At 39.3% G+C, this 20,469-nt stretch overlaps 1 protein-coding gene across 4 annotated transcripts in view; it reads left to right on the plus strand.

Annotated features, from left to right (window-relative positions):
• MME (membrane metalloendopeptidase) overlaps positions 1-20,469 on the plus strand; it is a 100,585-nt gene that overhangs the window by 21,811 nt on the left and 58,305 nt on the right. For 3 of the 4 annotated variants that reach the window (XR_014294322.1, XM_082624205.1, XM_082624206.1), the window contains exons 4-8: positions 11,410-11,571; positions 13,259-13,339; positions 13,426-13,521; positions 13,640-13,758; positions 15,712-15,777. Coding sequence is in view for 3 of the 4 variants with exons in the window: in XM_082624205.1 (XP_082480331.1) it covers positions 11,410-11,571; positions 13,259-13,339; positions 13,426-13,521; positions 13,640-13,758; positions 15,712-15,777 (524 nt within the window). In the remaining variant the exon portion in view is untranslated. The remainder of the gene's footprint in view (positions 1-11,409; positions 11,572-13,258; positions 13,340-13,425; positions 13,522-13,639; positions 13,759-15,711; positions 15,778-20,469) is intronic. The other variant, XM_082624207.1, reaches the window with a different exon arrangement.

Raw genomic sequence — 20,469 nt, forward strand, 5'->3', positions numbered from 1 at the left:
CCAGCAGCTAGCAAGGTGCATGGCACATAATAAGTTGTCAATAAATATTGGTTGCATACATGAATATTTAATTTATTTTTTATATTTATTCTGTCAGGTTCCTTATCTTGGTCACAAAACCAATGTTGTCTAGGCATGGTGTTTGTTAGGGCACCTGATACACAAATACAGCAGCAAAGAAGTGGTCTCATTCGGGCTTTATCCCACATATGTAAATCAGATTTCTCAGTTCTGTTTCTCCCTCTCAAACTCTTTTCTGTCTGATCTATCTCCTTTGCTAGCAGTAAAGTCAATTACTCTCTTCCTTGGTGGTTTAATTTACCTAGTTAATTCTACCCTCCTAAGCTAGAACTGGGTCCACAAGGAAACAGTTTCTGTATGCATTTCTCTTTCCCACTATTTTCCTGTTTCAGGGAGATTTTTCAACTAATATCCTACTCAGGTAAGCATTTCCAGCTCCTTGCAACCAAAATCTCCACTAGTCTGGCCTTTCTTTTCCAATTCCAGTTCTCTCAGAGCTTCTTCCTTCTCAGTAACTCATCTCTGCTCTCCTTTAATGAGGCCCTGTGCTCACCTTCCCTTGAATGTCTCTATTTGGCTAAGTGCTGCAGGCGTTTGACCATCATCCTCGAAGGTTCCTCTATCCCAGGTTGCTTCACTCATAGTACGCTCATTCAGACTCCTGGTCAGCTCACACATACACGCATAATGAGCTTATTTATAGACACACGCTGCAAGTGACTCCTTACCTCTAAGTTACATAAAATAGGAGCTTTGCTTGTCAACTGAATACTACATAAGTTCAGGAATTGGAAATGAGAATAGAGCATAACAACCCTTCATTTCTAGATATAGTTACATTATAGGACTTCATATGCATCATGAAAGAAACAGTCTTGTGTCAGATGAAGCCCTGCAAATTCTGTGAGGGCAGGGATTATATCTGTTTATTCGCCATGACATATATTCAGATCCCAATAGTGTCAGACATGTCGGGGTACTCAAAAATAGTTGTTGAAATGAAATGAAAACTTTCAGAGTCTTTCCATGGTCCACAAGGAAAAAAATCTTTTTGGAGAAGACAAATGATTTAGCATAACCCTCTGGATCTTCTATAATAGAACAGAGATATGTATTCATTAAAAAAATATAAACATGTGGAGCCTAATACCACCTTGTGTCAACTAAATGCCTAGTTTGTTAATACATACTAAATTTCATAATGCCCACTGGAGAAGAGTTTTTTTGTTGTTGTTTTGTTTTGTTTGTGGTACGCGGGCCTCTCACTGCCGTGGCCTCTCCCGTTGCGGAGCACAGGCTCTGGACGCGCAGGCTCAGCGGCCATGGCTCACGGGCCCAGCCGCTCCGCGGCATGTGGGATCTTCCCTGACCAGGGCACGAACCCGTGTCCCCTGCATCAGCAGGCGGACTCTCAACCACTGCGTCACCAAGGAAGCCCAAAGAGTTTTTTGGTTTTGTTTTTGTTTTTACAATTTTGACTTCACTTGAGGTAGCATTCTACAGCACCAGTGACCCAGCTAATCCTTTTGCTGTGATCTTTTTGTATCACGCCCTAACCAAAATTGATGCAAAGGCAGAATGTTTTGAGTTACTCTCAGTAATTACACATTACTGAAGTTGGACTGATCATTTCTGTTCAGCAGCGTGATCCAAAATTGCAAAATGTTTAAATGGGAGAAACATGGGTATGTAATTTCATTGCTTCCTCTTCAGAAACATCCACCAGTGTCCAGGAAGCTTGGGATCTAACTGATGAGAGTTACTTAGGGAACAGTGTAGCCTTTTCATAACCTTCTATATCTTTCCTTAAAAAAGGAACATTATTATTCATTAACATTATAATCAACACACAGCCTTGATAACTTATTTTAAGTAATATATTGTATTTAAATTGCAGTATAATCTCTAATAGCTTTTTGCCAGTGGAGACTCTTTTTGGATTTAAAATGCAAATTGGACTTGAAAAAGAAAATTTATTTTTAGACTTACGGCACTTTAACTTAACTGTAACACAGTTTCAGGGCTTCCATTTGTTAACAGAATGTTTTTGGTTGTGAATTTTGGAGGAATCCCTACTGGAAAATTATTGAATGTCCTCTCTTGGCTGTGAGCCATTCATTTAAATGGGCTATGAGGTAAAGCTGAAGAATTTCACTAATTTGGGGAGAGCCAACTAAGGATTATTACTGTAGGTCCATTAGACTTGAGATTTCTGTAATTATCTCAACAAGTTCTAAAAATCTAGGGTCAGACGAGGTGAAAAAGTTTATGTAGCTATGCTCATGTTATGGAGCAATAAAATCTTAATTGAGCATCAGAAAGACAGTGATTGCTACATAATTTAACTTGGATTCTCTCTGTGGAGCTTCCAAAATTTTTTTAATGCTATTTGGAGTTACAGAAGGATGATACTGCAGAAAAACATCAGTTTAAAATTAGACCTAGGCTCTATCTAAACTCATATTGGTGGCTTTGGGCATGTAACCACTCTATGCCTAGGTTTCCTTAAAACAGAGGTAACATGTCCTATTTATAGAGCAATGGGAAGATATTATAAAGAAGAAATATAATTAAAACCAGAGAAGCAGTTTAACATCATAGTTAAGAGCCTAGGCTTTGGCCACCAGACTGCTTGAGGATAAACTTCAGTTTTGCTACTTACCAACTGTGTGACTTTGGGTACAGATTCCTTAACATCAATTTCTATAGCTAGAAAGTGGGGACAAAAATATTGTTGCCGTATACAGTTGAATGAGAAACAATGTCAAGGAATTTAGAAAATAGACTAGCGTGAAGTAAGCACTTGGTGCCTGACACAGGTCAAACATTGACTTGTTATTATTATTATGACATAAGCATCTTTGGCTGAACCCTAATGAAAATCCTATACTTTACATTTTGCCTATAAATCTGACAGTGAGTTTATCTGTAAATCTGATAGCAACTGGATTCCAGGTTAACTATGTATAGCTTGTGCCTGTGTGTATGTGGGTGTGAGTTTGCGTTTGTGCCTATGCATTCAAAGTAAATTGGTCACGTGTACATGTAATACAATTATAAACTACTCCTCAAGCTAAAACACAAACAATAGGTCTCCTTTCCTGAGAATTGCAGCTCTACAGAAAAAATTCACTATCTTGGGACTTCCCTCAAATCTACTTATGTAAATACACAGATAATTTCTGGACAGTTATATAGAGATGACTTTTCTTGGTGCTGACCAATTGGACTAGTGCAAGACTTGACCTTGGCTTAGCTGGAACTTACCCAGTGGCTGACAGGGAGTGTTTGACTAGATGATTAACTAGCAGTCCTGATTACATCCAGCATCGGGTGTTCCCTCCCACTCTTCCCCCCAACCTTTCTTCAATCAAGGTATCACAAAAGCAATTTGAAACAGGGATTTCGTTTAAAAGGGAGGATTGGATTTTGCAAGAATCCAGAATGTTTGTAATGAAAACTGTTTGGTTTTATTAGTACTAGTTGGTGTGCTTGCTAATTTTCAGTCATTTTCTCTTTAGGAATGGTCCCCCAGATTCTAGTTTCCACATTGCTGCCTTCTGAATGGAGTCCTTTGTGACCCATTGTGATTACATTGCATTTTCCTTGTATTTTTTCAAAACGTTCTGACTCTGCCTTAATTTTGGTCAGGGGATGGTGGGAGGAGGGTGGCAGCAGGGGAATGAGGTCAGCAGTACTTTCAGAATGTTGTCAAAGGAGATTTTTAAATTGTCAAAAATTGCCTAGTAAGTCATATCAAGCTTGGTATCTATTAATAAAGCAAACATTTAGGATAGGAGTTTGGGTCAGAAATGAATGTCCTAAGGCATTTGCTCCTGGGTGCCCCAGCATTTCTCTGACCTCTTCTGGACACCTCCATAGCAGTCATAAGCCAGGCTGATGATTACAGTGATTTTTAAGATACCAAAATGAAAATGTTGTGTGAAAATGTTTTGGGAGCAAAAAACCAAGGGCATAGGCCGATTGGGAGAGAACAAGCTGAAAACAGTTTTGCTCATAAAGGCTTCCTTAAACCTTACTTATGCAGGGCTAGAACAATCAGTGAAGAAATTTTGCCACCAAGCCAGATATGTGGCATATATGTTATAAATAGATGCCTAGCCTATTTAAAATGTTCAACACCAAAATATATAGTGGCCAGGATGTTTTAAAAAATACAGTAGTAATTGAGAAAGAAGTGATTTGAAACCATTCCCACTTAATATTGTTGCTTGTTGTGCACATTTTCCTGGATATTTTTTAAAAGCCTCAAAGAAAAAATGAACAAAAGTGTAGTCAATCCTAATCATTTACAAATTTCCTATTTGCTAAATCACCTACTAGCTAAAATTTATTTGTTACCCCCAAATCAATACTCATGGTGCTTTCGAGGTCATTTACAGACATACACAGATTGATGAAAGATTTCCATCACTCTGCACACATGTACCCAGCTGAGGTCCAACAAGGAGATTGTAAACAAGGGTCCTTCTCTCAGTCTGTTTAGTGCCACGTTTTTCACATATTCTGTGCTTTTTGTTAGTGATCTAACTGTTTAAAATGGCCCCCAAGCCTAGTGCTGAAGTGCTGTCTAGTGTTCCTAAGTGCAAGAAGGCTGTGATGTGCCTTACAGAGAAAAGACATGTGTTGAATAAGCGTCATTCAGGTATGAGTTGTAGCGCTATTGGCTGTGACTTCAATGTTAATGAGTCAATGATATATATTAAATCAGAAATTAAATAGAAACACACATAAAACAAGATTATGTATTGATCAGTTGATGAAAATACTGTGTGATCAGAGGCTCATAGGAACCTAACGCTATTTTCCAAAGGTCAATGATTCAGTATTTGTTAATTCAATGTTAGTGTTGACTTTAGAACAAAACCCCATCAAATAACGAGAATCAGCCCTATTCATAATTCCTGTTAGTTCATTCACATAGGAAAGCATCAGTGATCTACTAAGTAGGGATCCACGTTAAATAAAATTAAACCCACAATTAAGTGCCAGCAGAGAGCTTCATGCTATCCAGTTTATTCATTTGCTGCTTGTGGCAATCATATTTATTTGAGATCTTCATTATTTTACTGAGAGTTTCCTCAGGATTACTTGACACATGCAGAAATCTCTTTAAAACACACATGAACATTCACACACACAGCACCAGAAAAGTAGCCTCTATGGAACGTACATGTATAAACATAGAAATATTTCTTGTGTATAGTGCCTAAAATTCTATTTCCAGTTAGCAAGCTATTGATGCTTTTGGAAAGCATGGCATATAGATAAGAAAGGGGGATCATGTGACATTGGAAGCCATTGGCATTCAAAGACAGACCAAGGATTGCCCCTTCTTGAGGTAGACATGTAGCAGGTTTCCAGTGTATCTGGAATTCTGCCATGTCTAATCATGTCTGGCAATGAGTAGAGTGGTTGTGCCTCTGGTCTGTTGCCTGAGAGGGCCAGGAGCCTCCTAAGATAGAGAGAGGTCATCTCAGAGGAATAAAAAGTCAAGCTCAACAAAAATGTCCCTTGAATAAAGCCTTTCCCATCAGAGAAGTGATTCTGAATATAGTTCAGCTTTTGCTGTTGCAGTCTTCCCCCAAACCAGGCCCATTGGTCCTTGTGGTTCTTGGGAGAGGGAGGCATGGACATAAAATCTAAGAGAGCTCTTCACCTGGAGGCACCATGAGCCCTCCTGGGAACTCCTCTAGGACAATGATGATAGAAGAGAGGCATTCTCCCTGTATCACACGGCTCCAACCCCAGAGGTTATGGATGAGGTCTGGGGCAGGAGGTCGTAGAGGTAAAGCCAGTATAGAGAGTGGAGACCTAAGGAGAGTGGACTTGTACAGGAGACACGTGTGGGCTCCCTGTTGTGCCAGGGACTCAGAAGGGACAATTGTACTTAGAAATATGGGTTGTCATGACATGGGCCCATTTGTACTTACAGACTGGAAAGGCAAGAAGAAATAGGCCTGATTCATCTAAGTATGGGACCGTCTTTACTTCCTGACATTAGATTCCCTTGTTTTCATTTTCCATGTTTGTCTCTTGTCTAATCTGATAGTTCTCCCCTGGATGGACATTAGAATCACTCAGGAAGCCTTAAAAAATGCCTGGACCACCTCAAAGATTCTGATTTAATTGATCAGGGATCTATCCTTGGCATCTGTATGTTTAAAGGCTTCTAAGGTGATTCACATGGTTAGTCAGGGTTGAAAAATACTGCTGTACAACATATCATGAGAATTTTCACCCTCCATCATCCATCCTGTTCTATCCAGAGGAAGGTTAGGCAAGAACCCTGCTACGTGTCCACCTCAAGAAGATGCACTTCGGGGTGTGCCTTTGAGTACGAAAGGCCTCCATGCCACTTTCCTGTCTGTTTGCCCCACTGTGAAGAATTCACCTGTTTTTTACCCTTTCTTCCCAGCCACTACAGACTCCAAATTCTGATGCTTTCTCCTTCCCTGGACTCAGCACTAGTTGCTGGTGATAAGGCTGACCCTGAGGAGGGAGGGACACTGTGGCGACAGAAAGGCAGGGAGCAGACAAAGTAAAGAAGGGGGCATGGCAAGGGGAGAATAAAGGCTAATTGGGAAAGAGTGGAGGAGGAGAAAGCGATGGAGCATGCTCACTGCTTCTCACACACTCCCCCCTGATGTAGCCAAAGTGTGGAGGCGAGAGGGTGAGCTTGGAGCCACACACACCTAAGTGCAAGTCCTGGGTCTCCATCATTTACTAGCTGCTTGATCTTGGGGAAACTATTTATTCTTGTACAACAAAAAAGTGGGGGAGCTCAGGGATTCAAAACAAGTCTGCCTGATTTAAGCACTCCAAACATTTTCTCAGCTTATACAGCGTGTCCTAATCCATACCCTCACAATAGACCCTGGTAATGAATACAGTAATTAATAACATCCCAGATGGTAGTTGAGCTTGTTTTTAAATTCCTATGATCAAATAAGTTGGGGAAATGTTACAAGAAGATTAGTTGGGAAAAAAATGGTGTGCCATTTATTATCAGCATAGAACATTCAGAATTGTCATTCATAAGAAGTAAGCTCATTATTAATAGATAACTTTTCTTGTCTTTATGTGACTATTGAATTAAAAATAAACTTTTTTCTTATTGCAAAAGCAACACATGTTCATCTAATACAAATTGGAAAATAAAGATAAGCAAATAAAACAAAATTAAACACACTCATAATCCCTCCACCCGGATATAACTGCTGTAAAGGCCTTTTAGACTTTCTTTGCTTTTATACAGATTTTCAAAAATCGTAATATACACTTTCTTTCACTTTATAAACATCTGGTCAACAGCATTCCACATCAGTACATTGGCCTTTACTACATCATTTTTATGTCTGCTTACTAAGGTGAAATAATTCTATTTGTTTTTAAACCACATTTGTTTACTCAGATGTCAGAAACCCACAGATAAGGAAACATCTGAAGAGCCCAGGTGTGACTATGTGGAGAGGTTGAGTAATTCAAAGTGCAAAATATAAAAACAATTTTAACCAGTTTGACAGTGATGCGTCTGTTTCCTATGGCCCTTCTACCCATGAGTCTATGGCCGACTTCAAAGAAAAGTCAGCACAGAGGGGGTCCAGAGGATAAGGTGCAAAACGAGAATCAAACCCATGATAAGAGATTAAAGGAAGGTTGATCAAAGCCCCAGCATAAAAAAGTGCTAGCCCATGACTTGCCTTGGCCCATGGCCCCAAAATATTCATCAGAGCAGAGCTCTCTTTGAAGTGATTGGAAGCTCCTATGCTCAGATGAGCTCTCTGGTCAAAGGGCCGTTTTAAAAGTGGCACAGAGAAGGGGTTGGCAGAGTTGCCTCTCCCTCTCTTGTCTTCACATCCCTCACAAATTGCTTGAATGCTGCTTCTTTGGTTTGTTGTCCAGATATAAGTAGTGTAACTGGGTATCAAGTGAGCAATTCAGCCTAAGAGGGGAAAGGATCATCTTTTTCCATTATGGGAGATGTGGGAAGGAGGGCTGCAAGAACGTGGCAGTGGATTTGCGCTCATGAGCATGGAACTGCAGCCACTGCTCGTCCTTTACAGGCAAGGCAGGTGGTACTTCCAGAGAGGCAGTGAGACTTGTTCATTACTCTCCCTGTTCATTCTGCTTGCTTGTTACTTGTTCGCTGCTCTCCCAAATAGGAGTTTTTGACTCTCTGTGGTGTTAGGACATAAACCACCCATTTCCTCAGAGAAGAGGAGAAAACAGAAGTGCTCCCAAAATGGCAGTTGCCTTTACAACATTCAGCTTACATTTTTTTTTTTAATTTTTTTTTGCGGTACGCGGGCCTCTCACTGTTGTGGCCTCTCCCATTGCAGAGCACAGGCTCTGGACGTGCAGGCTCAGTGGCCATGGCTCACGGGCCCAGCCGCTCTGCGGCATGTGGGATCTTCCCAGACTGGGGCATGAACCTGTGTCCCCTGCATCGGCAGGCGGACTCTCAACCACTGCACCACCAGGGAAGCCCTCAGCTTACATTTTTTAAAGTATGTTAAAAGACAAGAGTTATATAAAGTTGCTAAAAATGTGTGCTTAGAATGTCTTTAGGTAGCAGTTCTTTCAGGCTCCAATTTTCTGGTTTTTCACTTTACACAATAATCTTCTGTTCTTCAGGGTCTTTATTTTTACCTCCCCTGTCATCAAATCTTCATTTCCTTCAAAGTGCAAGGGATTTGCATTTTCTCTCTACCTTTTTAAGGTCAATTTCTTAATCTTTACTTGAGGTTTCAAGTTAGAAATTTTACTGACAAGTCTTTACTGAGCACAACGTTAGGCCCTGAGAGAAAACTGGAAAATGTATCTCCTCCTTTACGGGAACCACAGTCCAGGTGAAGAGACAATGGATTTTCCAACAAACAAATGAATATGATGTCAGCCGATATGGGCTTTGTAAGGACGGTCCTTCATGAAGAAGGAGAATTTGAACTGGGCCTTGAATATGCCTGAACTATGGTCAAAGTTACAGAAGCAGAGAACTGTAAGGTGTTTCGTAGCAGAAAATGAATACATTCATTAAATTGGGGCAGATGGCTCATGTTAGAAAGTAGTGAAAGAAGCTTCACTAGGTATATTAGGGTTAGAATGTGCTGTGACTCTGGATTTTATTATGAATGCAAGAGGATTATACTGAAAACTTTGGAGTGGAAAATGGCGTGCCGAAAGAAATGACAGGACAATGTGAATCTGACTCACACACAGGATGAATGGGGTGGGGAGAGACCTGGGGCCATAGTTTGGTTGAAAGGGCATGAATAGAGCCTGAGAGAGGAGGGCCCAAGAAAGAATAGAAACTGGGACCTCGAAGGATGGATGGACTCTGGAGGCTGTGAAATGAGAGCTGGTCTGACCTGCAGGAGCTGAGGAGGGGGGGCATGTAGGAGGAGGGAAGAAGAGGGCTCACTGATGATTCAGTAATGTCATCACGCATAAACTTAACTGCATGACTTTTACTGAAGTGCTAGGTGATGGGATTACAAAGAGGTTAAGTTCATCAACAGAATGGTTGGAAGACACAGTAGGTATTCACCTGAGAAATTCGAAGTAGCCTCATCTAAAGCCTCTTTTAAGACTGAGTGAGGCAGTGAGCTCTCAGGAGTTCAGAGAAAGAAAGTTTCCCTAAAGTTTGGAGTCATGGGAGCTTCAGGAAGAGATGGGACATACGATGAACCTTGAATAGTGGGTAGAATTTGGAAAGAATGGGAGGAGGAGTTAAAAGGGTGGGGTGTTGGGGAGAGAAACAAAGGCATGAGGTAGAGAAGCACAGGAGTGTTTGTGGCACGTGGAGTTAGCCCATCTGGCTGGAGCAGAGTTTGTATGAAAACTCAGAGAGGAAAAAAAAGAGAAGGTAGAGACTTTTGATTAGCCAAGTTAAAGAGTTTGTAATTTAACCTGGGCGACGTCAAGCCGCTGACATTTTTGAGCAAGGGAGTGGCCAGAGCAAAAGGGTATTTGGTGAAGTTTAATCTGTGAAAGATTCACGACATATGTATAAAAGTAGGGAGATAATTCTAGCAAGAGGAGTAGTTAGGTGACTTCTGGTCAAAAGGGATGAAGATGTAAAGTAGGTTAACACTGATCATCTAAAGAGTATAGAAAAGAGGCAAAAGAGTTACTGATGAGAACAAGAAATACAGAATTTTACTCGAGATTTCAAACATGGAAGGCTGTGATAACGATTGTGCTGTAGACCAAAGTATAAACATCCAGAGAGGACTGGTTTGGAGGCAGCCCAGAGAGTTTAGTCTTAAAGAGATGGAACCTGAGACTACAGCCAGGCAAACGTGTCCAGAAGCGGTTAGAAGCAGGGGCTTGAGGCTCAGCTGAAAGACAGATTTACCATTCCAAGTTGGAAAAATCCACAGAGCTCAGCAATTCTTAAAAGTGTTTAATTAACTTATTTATTCAGAAAGTGAAGTATTTTCAGAAGCTCACTTGAGAATTTATACTCTCTTGATGCAGATGAATTCTCAATTGCTCTTTTGTTTTCCTTGCAAAACAGTTCAACTTGTATGAGAAAGAACGTGGGGAGGGCAGTGGAGGGGTTTCCTCACTATTCCAGGTGTAGAAATTGTGGGCATTGAGCCTCCTGTACGTAATATTCTTCTCTTCAGTGATAATACTTTATGAAAATTTTATACATCTTTCTATCAATTGCCACACCCACCACAGTCAGTGTTTTGCACACTGTAAATACTCAGTGCTGGTTGATTTGCACTTTCATCTTAAATCTCAAAGATAAAATAGTGGACATAAGAAAAACTAACAAGCTTACAGCTAATCTTATAATGACAGACTCTACATAGACAAATGCAGAGCGGATATCAAATTTGAATTGCAAAAATTTTGTAAGCGAAGTACAAGAAGCACTAACTGTAGCTTCAGATCTTTACTAAAAAGATAAAATCCATTAACAGTCCCACATGCCTTGTAGCCAGCCTCCTAGACATTCAAAGGTCACAGCACCTTGAAGAGCGGAGTCAACAACCGAAGTTATCAGAGTGAAGAGTGTGACTCCAGGCCCAGGACGGCTAAGGCAGACCTGCATTCATTTTTGCATCTGACATAGGAACTAGCAAGAACCTCAGTTATTTAAAGGAGGGGGTGAGATATAGGATAGGAGGACCCAGACCTCTCAAGAATAAAACCAACCAACTACAGTAAAGGAAGGAGGACTATACACAGATAATATTCGTCATTCTACCTGAATCCACAGTTACACAAGTAAAAACAGGAGCATCAATCTGGTTGACTAGATCATAAAGAAGCAATGTGTCTCTTTTTTCCCCTTCCAAACTTACAAAAATACACACTTCATTTTATCTCATCCTTTCTCTGGTCTTTCAGCCGCTCGACTGATCCAGAACATGGATGCCACTGCTGAGCCTTGTGCGGACTTTTTCAAATACGCCTGCGGAGGCTGGTTGAAACGCAACGTCATTCCTGAGACCAGCTCCCGTTACAGTAACTTTGACATTCTAAGGGATGAATTAGAAGTCATTTTGAAAGGTTAGTGGAGTTTGTGTCTATGCATCAAAGATTTCTCTCTTAATATATCCATTTCTTAAGATACAGCTCTTAGCGATTACAGGGAGGATCGCAAAAGACTAAAGTCAATCATCCCTCCCAGTTTTGTGGACCACGGCTGAGTCAGTCACTCTGAGGGTGGTAGACGCTGAAATGGATATATTGGCATCTCTTAGCATTCCTGCTTTCATTTGTAGGTACACACGATAAAGCTCTATTATCCCTGGAGATGGCATCTTTATGCCATTTTACAGAAGAAATTAAATTACTGCCAGTAAACACCACCTCCATATTCTTTCTACCCTGGCCCTGTGTTGAGGTCACTGTGAGATGTTACTGAGATTTGCCTTCCCAGAGTAGGTATATCTGTTCTAACCCAGTTAAGGCACTCTCCCTGGGAAGTTGAGAAAGCACTGTCTGGTCCTTTGCTATCCTCCATTCTCTGTTCTCCTCTTTTATTTATTTATTTTTTTTCACATCAAACAAGTATCATATTTATTTATGCATTCATTTATCAAACATTATTGAAAATTTACTAAGTTTAAGATATGATTTTATGTTCTGCACTTTTAAGGTATTAACTCATAATCTTAAAAGACACACTTAAGACATTATATTAGTCAGTAGACCAGATAATGATACTGGATCAGGATGGGAAGGATAGAAATGGTTAAAAAAAAATCCTACATTAAAGGAAAGAGTATTGGTTTAAACAAAATAGAAAATATACATAATATCCCCCATCAGTGAGGATTCCCAGCTTTGTCTTAACTTCCTTCCTAATTGTAATACTATTTTCTAGGTGACAATGGTGGACTAACTAATGTGTATCCTAGTTTAGTTTTGTTTACCATGCTTATTTAAAAGGAAGTGTACAAGCCAATAAAGATATATTTGTATCCTTTATTCAACTGATTTTGCCCTTTCCATTTTATTTCCACTTTACTTTGCCTGGTAATCTTGGTTAATGGGTGGAAACTTTGCCTTTATGAATCAAAAGCTATCTCAAGTATTGGGTTGTAGGTTTTTTGTTTATTTTTTTGCCATTTCTACCTATCCCACTCTGATCCAGCTACCGTCACCTACTTTCCTGACCAACATAATTAATTCTTTATTTTTTAGCTTCTCAATTTATTATATATGTTTCTCTATTGAAAATCTGTTCTCCTCTTGTAGAAGTTACTTTGTAAAAAAAAATTTTGCTATTTTCTAATATCCAAACAAGAAGAAAAGTACATTCATTTCATCTGGAGCATGAACAGTACAATCACACAAAGATAGTTATTTTCCAACCATCAAGAAGACTATCACATTAAATTCCAAATTCCTCTGTAGTATTTGTTTTCTTTTTAATCTCAATTTCAAAAAAAGTAACTTATCTATGGTAGAGCAGTACACATCACTGTTCACACACACACACACACACCCAAAAAGCTAAGCTAGTCAAAAAGACGTTCATCTAAGCTGGGTAATGAAACTAACTCCCAGTGCTGCACCAGGAATAATGATCTGGTGTAAGGGGTTTGGTTTTTCCTATAGGGTTTTGGAATGGGAAGTGTGTGAACCTATGTACAAAAGTTTTTTTTTTTACCAAACCTGCATTGAAAATGTTAATTGCAGCTGCAAATAAGCAATTATACTGATGTGTTTTATCAATACCCTATTTCAGATGTCCTTCAGGAACCCAAAACTGAAGATATAGTAGCAGTGCAGAAAGCAAAAACATTGTATAGATCTTGTATAAATGAATGTAAGTGCTCTGTAGTTTATTTTATTAGGAGTGTGCCAAAATATGCATAGTCTTCATAATATATTTATAATCATTATTTTCAAAAGCTGCTATTGATAGCAGAGGTGGAGCTCCTCTACTCAGACTGTTACCAGATATATATGATTGGCCAGTGGTGACAGAAAACTGGGAGCAAACATATGGTAAGGCAATTTTCCTTCTTTTAAAAAAAATTATTTCCATATAAAATCTGCTATTATTATAGTATCATATTAATGCACTAAAGCATCTAATGATATACTTCACCTTTCATTGCTTTAGATTCTTCTTGGACAGCTGAGAAATCTATTGCACGGCTGAATTCTAAATATGGGAAGAAAATCATTATTAATTTTTTTGTTGGCACTGATGATAAAAACTCTATGAACCATGTAATTCATGTAAGTTTGTGTGGCCAACAGCCAAAGTTACTTTAAATTGCTGTAAAACTTCCACACACATTGTTGTTATTGATATTTAGAAATAATGCATACTCTCATTTGAATTGCATGAGCAAGGTGGTACTAAGTTCAAGGACAGATGCCTGGATTCTCAATTTTGAAAGTGTTTTCTTGATGCTGTGTTTTAGACATTCAACTCTCCTTCCTGCTACCTTTGTTTTAGATACCTCTCCCTTTATAAAAACAAATGATAAGAAAGGAAAGACTTCAGGTCTCTCCTGTTGAGAAAAAGCACCTGATTTCTCTGTATGTTCATGAAAGGAGCATGGTCTGGTTTACATAAGTAATACAGGTCAGAAATCAGAAATTCCTAATGGATTCCAAAAAGATCATGGAAATGGGATTTTTAACACAGTTTTGGTTCTTGCTAAAGAATGTCTGTACTTTTTTCTCAATTAAGGTAAACAGAATCCCATTCTTTTTAAATGGCTTTATTTGATTTTTTTAAAGTGTAAGCCATTCATTTAGGTTTACCTGGGACGAGATTGACTTAACGAGTATGTTCGGAATAGAGTGAAACATTTAGGGACTTTTATTTAGTCTCCTATAAAAGAAACTAACCAAAAGTTGCAGGTCACAGAAGCCTAATCATGTCACTGTTGCAAAAATCTTTATAGTCATTTTTATTAAAATCATGAAAGAGATTGAACCCAACTCTTGGACCCCTTTCTCTCTTCCTACATTCTCTCCTTTGGCTCTCAAGTGCCAGTGTCCTGCACAATCACCACGAGGGGGTTTCCTAAGGAGGGTCAGGAGGTGGAAGACGGGGCGGGGATCTTCCCGTGGGGATGCCTTCTGGCTCTTTCCTTACCAGTCCTCTGGGTTCTGTTTCTTTTGTATTGACCTGGCTCTTTACAGCTGCCAGGATTCTCACTCTCACCCCTAAATACTCTAGTTTACCTTATCCATCTTACCATGCGGCGCGTAAGAGGGACTCTCACAAAGCCGCGAGTATGTCCAGAAGTTTTTGCTAGGTATCCAAGGTGGGCTGGACACATTAGAACCGAGATGAGTTACCTCTTTCACACACTCAGCTGGCACCTGGGTCTGCTGGCTTCCTGAGCAGGACAGCTTTGGAGAGAACTGAGGAGGAATCTGCTCTATCCCCTTAGGGTAGAGGATCTCAAAAAAATCAAGATTTCCGCTAGCTTAGAATTTCTTGAGTTACCATAGAGGTTTTCCACCTTTTTTTTTTTTTTCTGTCCCAATTAAGGGTGGGAGTAGAAGAGAATGTCCCTCAGGGGAGCATATTGGAATCTCAGGAAGCCAAAGTGTCCTTCCTGTAAAAGTATAATGCTCCCTAGTCCTAGATTCTAACATGTACTTGTTCACCTCCCCCTTTATTATGCATTAAAAATCCTTCCCCGTGTGTTTTTTTTGGTTCAAGATTTCTTTGGTTTTTCTCAAATATCTGCAGTACAGACTTCCAGATTATCTAGCTACCCATCAGTTTAACACTTGGAAGCAGTAGTGTGGAAACCATTTCCTAACTATGTATTCACTCAGTATCTGCTTGTTACCCTTATAAAGAACAAGAACACTAGGATCTTTTTTTTTTTAAACATCTTTATTGGAGTATAATTGCTTCACAGTGGTGTGTTAGTTTCTGCTGTATAACAAAGTGAATCAGCTGTACATATACATATATCCCCATATGCCCTCCCTCTTGTGTCTCCCTCCCTCCTACCCTTCCTATCCCACCCCTCTAGATGGTCACAAAGCACCGAGCTGATCTCCCTGTGCTATGCGGCTGCTTCCCACTAGCTATCGATTTTACATTTGCTAGAAGAACACTAGGATCTTGCTCATACATAGATAAGCATGCTTGTAATTTGTCCAACTGTTCTATATCAACTGAATACTTTATTTTCTTCTTCGCATATTTTTGTATAGATTGACCAGCCTCGACTTGGCCTGCCTTCCAGAGACTACTATGAATGCACTGGAATGTATAAAGAGGTAAAAACAAAAACAAAAATCCAACAAAATAAAATGAAACTACAGAATTTAAACTTAACCCTCTATGTCCCTCACTCAGGCAGATACTGAAAATCACACATAATAGTGAGCTTCCTTTGATTGAATGAATATTCTAAACTAAGAAACAAACTTCAAATTCCTTGTTCGTGTCTTGATCTTAGTACTTAAGTCACATGACCCATTTTGAAAAGTCAATTTTAAATGTTTTATTTTCTCTCTAAGTTTGATCATTTAAAAAATTAACAGGTTAATCATGGACTAAGTCAGTGTCAATGAAGACCAGGGAATGGTCCAGTATCAGACACATCATACTCTGCAGCACTCTTCTAGAGCCTTCTGATTTGACTTTCAGAGGACTACCCAGATAGGGGCATTGGGTTCAGACAAACCTTTGCAGTCACCTTCTGCTTCTAACATTCATCATATCCCACAGAACTGCTTCGCTTTGCCTCACAGCCTTGCCTCCTTCAAACTGGTGTTGATGTGCTTTTGCTTCTTGATATAAAGGAACCATAGATGATAAACTTAGCAGTGTAATATATTATTAGGTATTTGGGGAAGGTGTTGGTTCCATAAATGTTTTCCTCATTATTTTGTAGCTCAGAAGTAAGTTAAGTTTACCTTTGATTATTCTAATGGGTCACAATGGTGGTGTGGCTGAAATTACTTCTTAATTAAAATTATTAGCTTTATATGTTTATACTGAGTGTGCCTTTTGCCTCATTATTAAATTCAAAGTAGCATGGAATAAATTCATTGTAAAGTATTTTTTTGAGTGGCTACACAACATTGAAATGAAGAAAAAGATATATTGTAAAAGTCCACAGTTAATAGCACAGACAATCAAATGGGTATGGGATATTTGAGTTCATTACAGGTATTGTGTGGGTTGCAACTATTGGCTTTATGAGCTGTCTAGCTGCTTCCTATTGCAGAGTTGAGGGTGATTGAAGAGTTTTGGCTCATTATACTACATTTTCATTGTCATCAACTAGGATGTTTTTCAAATTTAGGATTTTGTCCTAAAAACATAGCAAATTTGTCCAATCCTAAAAAGATGTGTTTTGTTTGTTTTGTTTTGTTTTTGCGGTATGCGGGCCTCTCACTGTTGTGGCCTCTCCCGTTGCGGAGCACAGGCTCCGGACGCGCAGGCTCAGCGGCCACGGCTCACGGGCCCAGCTGCTCTGCGGCATGTGGGCTCTTCCCGGACCGGGGCATGAACCCACGTCTCCTACATCGGCAGGCGGACTCTCAACCACTGCGCCACCAGGGAAGCCCTATTTTTTTTTTTTTTTTGTATTTTAACATTCCTGATATCAAAATATACCCGGCAGTTAGTGTGTACATTTAATGTGGTAAAGTTTCTTTTTTGTTTTTTTCTTTTGGAAAGGATCCTGTTGTTAAGATGATGGTGTATTTGTGCATTTTATATTCAACACTATCTCATAATCGAGAAAAGGTATAACCTAGAGCTGTCTTTCATAGGCTTGGGTCATATGGAAGCATTTTGTCTAACCTGTGGCTGTTTTTTCTTTTTTTAAATTTTAGATTAGATTATATTTTGAGAAATGCATATTATATTCCTCTGGTTATTGTTTTAAACTTGAATACCTCAGTTCCTTTTTGTTTTCTGTACTTTCCTTCCTAAAGAGAGAACAGGCCTTAAGGCAATAGAAACTCAAAGATATATATTCTTATATTTTTTACATGGCAGAATGGTATGTTTTCTTACTAATTAAAGTTACTTATGCACAGACTTTAAGAGCTAAATGGGACATTAGAGAATTTAGTTCAACCCCTCATTTTACAAATGAGAAAACAGAGATCCAAATAAGTAAAATGATTTGCTTAAGTCATGGATTAGAAGATCCATGTGTCAGGAACATTAATTGTAAGCAGTGGAAACCTACTGTAACTTAAATTCTGTAAAAAAAAAAAATGTTTTCTGTTTGTCACACATAAATGTAAAGTTCTAGGGATGAATCAGGCATGGTTGGTCCCAGGGGTTCAACTGAACCATCTTAGCTCTTTTCCTGTTCTCAAGGTGCTACTTTCTTCTGTGTTGGAGTCCTTCTCTAGCAGGCTTTCTCCATTGTAGCATCAGAGATGATCCCTGGCAGCCTTACAATCCAGAAAAAAGAAATTCTATCTCTCTTATTCCTATCGGTTCTGAGGAAAGGGCTCTGATTGTTCCTGCTTGAGCCACCTGCCCTTCTCTTGCCCAATCACTGTGTCCAGGGAACTGGGCTCTCTGATTAGGTAGTTGGTACTGCCAACCCATCTCTGCAGCTCAGGAAGGGAGACCCCTTGATCAATAGTTCCACCAAGAGGAAAGAGAATAGAGGGTCTGTTATGAGCAGGTGAGGAGAAATAGCTACTGTAGCCCTCCTCATCATGATCCTGTCTCCTGGTTCCAAATCTATCTTTCCTTCTAGATGGTACTATTTCTACAGAAAAACCTAGAGAGCAAATCTCATTTAAAATTATGAATTAAGCTGGCTCATGTGGATGACACAAGGTGCCAAACAAGACTCCATAAACACTCTTTTTACAGGAGTTTATAATGTAAATTTAATAACACAGTGTTCCTACCAAACGTAAAATCGATAGCTAGTGGGAAGCAGCCGCATAGCACAGGGAGATCAGCTCGGTGCTTTGTGACCACCTAGAGGGGTGGGATAGGGAGGGTGGGAGGGAGACGCAAGAAGGAGGAGATATGGTGATATATGTATATGCATAGCTGATTCATTTTGCTATATAGCAGAAACTAACACACCATTGTAAAGCAACTATACTCCAATAAAGATGTTAAAAAACAAAACAAAACACAGTGTTCTATAGGCCAAATATTAGGCAGAAGGCCACATAGCCATCTGTATAAATACTGAACAAATACATACATTTATTTTAAAAATTGGGATTTATCTGTGTGGCACGTTGTTGTGTAAAGTGTCCTTTCCCAGGAAATAAATAGAATTTCCTAAATGTCGTGGCAGAAGAAACTGTTCTCAAAATGGGTTCATCAAGGAGCCACTCATGCTGGATGTCTCTTGTTAAAGAGATAGAACCTTATTTCTGAGGTATTCTGATTATCTGAAGAGATCACTTGATGATACATTGCTACCTCAAGGACAGAAGTAGTGAGATTTGAAACAGTTCTATCCCATACAAGAGTATACATTTCTATGCTAGGAAAACAATATGAAAGATACATATTGCCCATAAAAAATAATCATCCCATTCATGGAATTTTAAAATGGAACCAACAAACTACTTCATGTGAGAAAGCTCTTGCTTACTGATTCACTGAAAGGAATGACAACCTTAATTTTCTTTAAAAATCACCACCTCCAGAAGAGTCTCTGAACTCTATTGGGATGAATTGGAATTGGTCTCAAAGTTTCCCTTTCTCTACCTCTTTAGCTTTTCAAGGCTGATTGCTGCCTTGTCCTCCTTCATAAGGAATCTGCAGGTTAGGTACCCAAAATATTTGAGCATAATTGGATTATAGATATGTTTATGTTCTGTGTCTGTCTGAAAAGGTAGAATTAGCCAGGGTAGTGGTTTCTGAACCTAAGGACTACTTTGTGTGTGCCAATGACAGTGCTCTGTGTAGTCTCACCTTCATGTTTACATTCTTCAAGGTTCATTTTACTTATTTATACATTAACAAAACATTATTTGAACAGAGCATTTCAGAGCTAAAAGAAAAGTGAGGAAACCACTGATCTAGCAAATGAGAGCCCTAGGAGGTAACAAAGGAGTTGAAGATTAGAAACTATATAGTATAATTCTATGGGGCCTGGCAGGGGTGGAGGAGGCCAGAGTCATGAAGAAATTTAGAGCGCTTAGAAAAATTTGATGTTCATTTAAAAAAAAAAAAAAAGGGAAACATTTCAGGGATGAAGATAGAGGACTTGGAATATGGCCAGGATGGTGATCCGGGGCCTGTGTCCTAAATAAAACAGTCCAGGGAAATTCTCTACGCTGTACCTGCTCTGGAAAGAACACAAGCTGAGTTTTGCAGTCCTTTAGATGAGGAGGTATTGGAACTGAGGGTAAACCTAGAGAGGATTTTGTTTGCCCACTTACCCAAAATACAAGCTCAGAGAAATTGCTCTGGACTTGGACTGCGATTAGAAGCCTGATGACATAGGAGGTGAGGGAAACTTACTCAATATACTTACAATTTAACTTTATTTTTATTGAGCTTCTACTATGTGACAGACACTTTTCTAGGCAGTAAGGATACCAAGGAAACAAGGCAGAAATGGTCCTTATTCACATGGAACTCATGTTCTAACTGGAGGAGATAGATGATAAAGAAACAAGTAAATAAATTAAAGAAATAAGTAAATGGAGATAGTGTTATAAAAGAAATAAAACTGGATGATATGATACAAGGTGAATGACTGGGGGTAGGGGTCGGTGGATAATTTAGATGTGATTTGATTTGGTTTTTAAAAAGATTGCTATGACTGCTGCTTGGTTGACTTGGTAAAACGGATTCTGCAAAGGAAACGGCTGACCTCATTTTGTACTTTCTGGGCACCAGGTGACTAATAGTCAGGAGGTTTCACCCAGTCCACAAAACATAAAGGAGCTTTTGAACTTGGGACTTCCTGGATATGACAAAAGAAATTTTTTAGATCAACTGAACTCAGTTTGTAC

This window comes from Mesoplodon mirus (assembly GCF_964341445.2).
Source record: "Mesoplodon mirus genome assembly, chromosome: 6".
Classification (NCBI taxonomy): Eukaryota; Metazoa; Chordata; class Mammalia; order Artiodactyla; family Ziphiidae; genus Mesoplodon; species Mesoplodon mirus.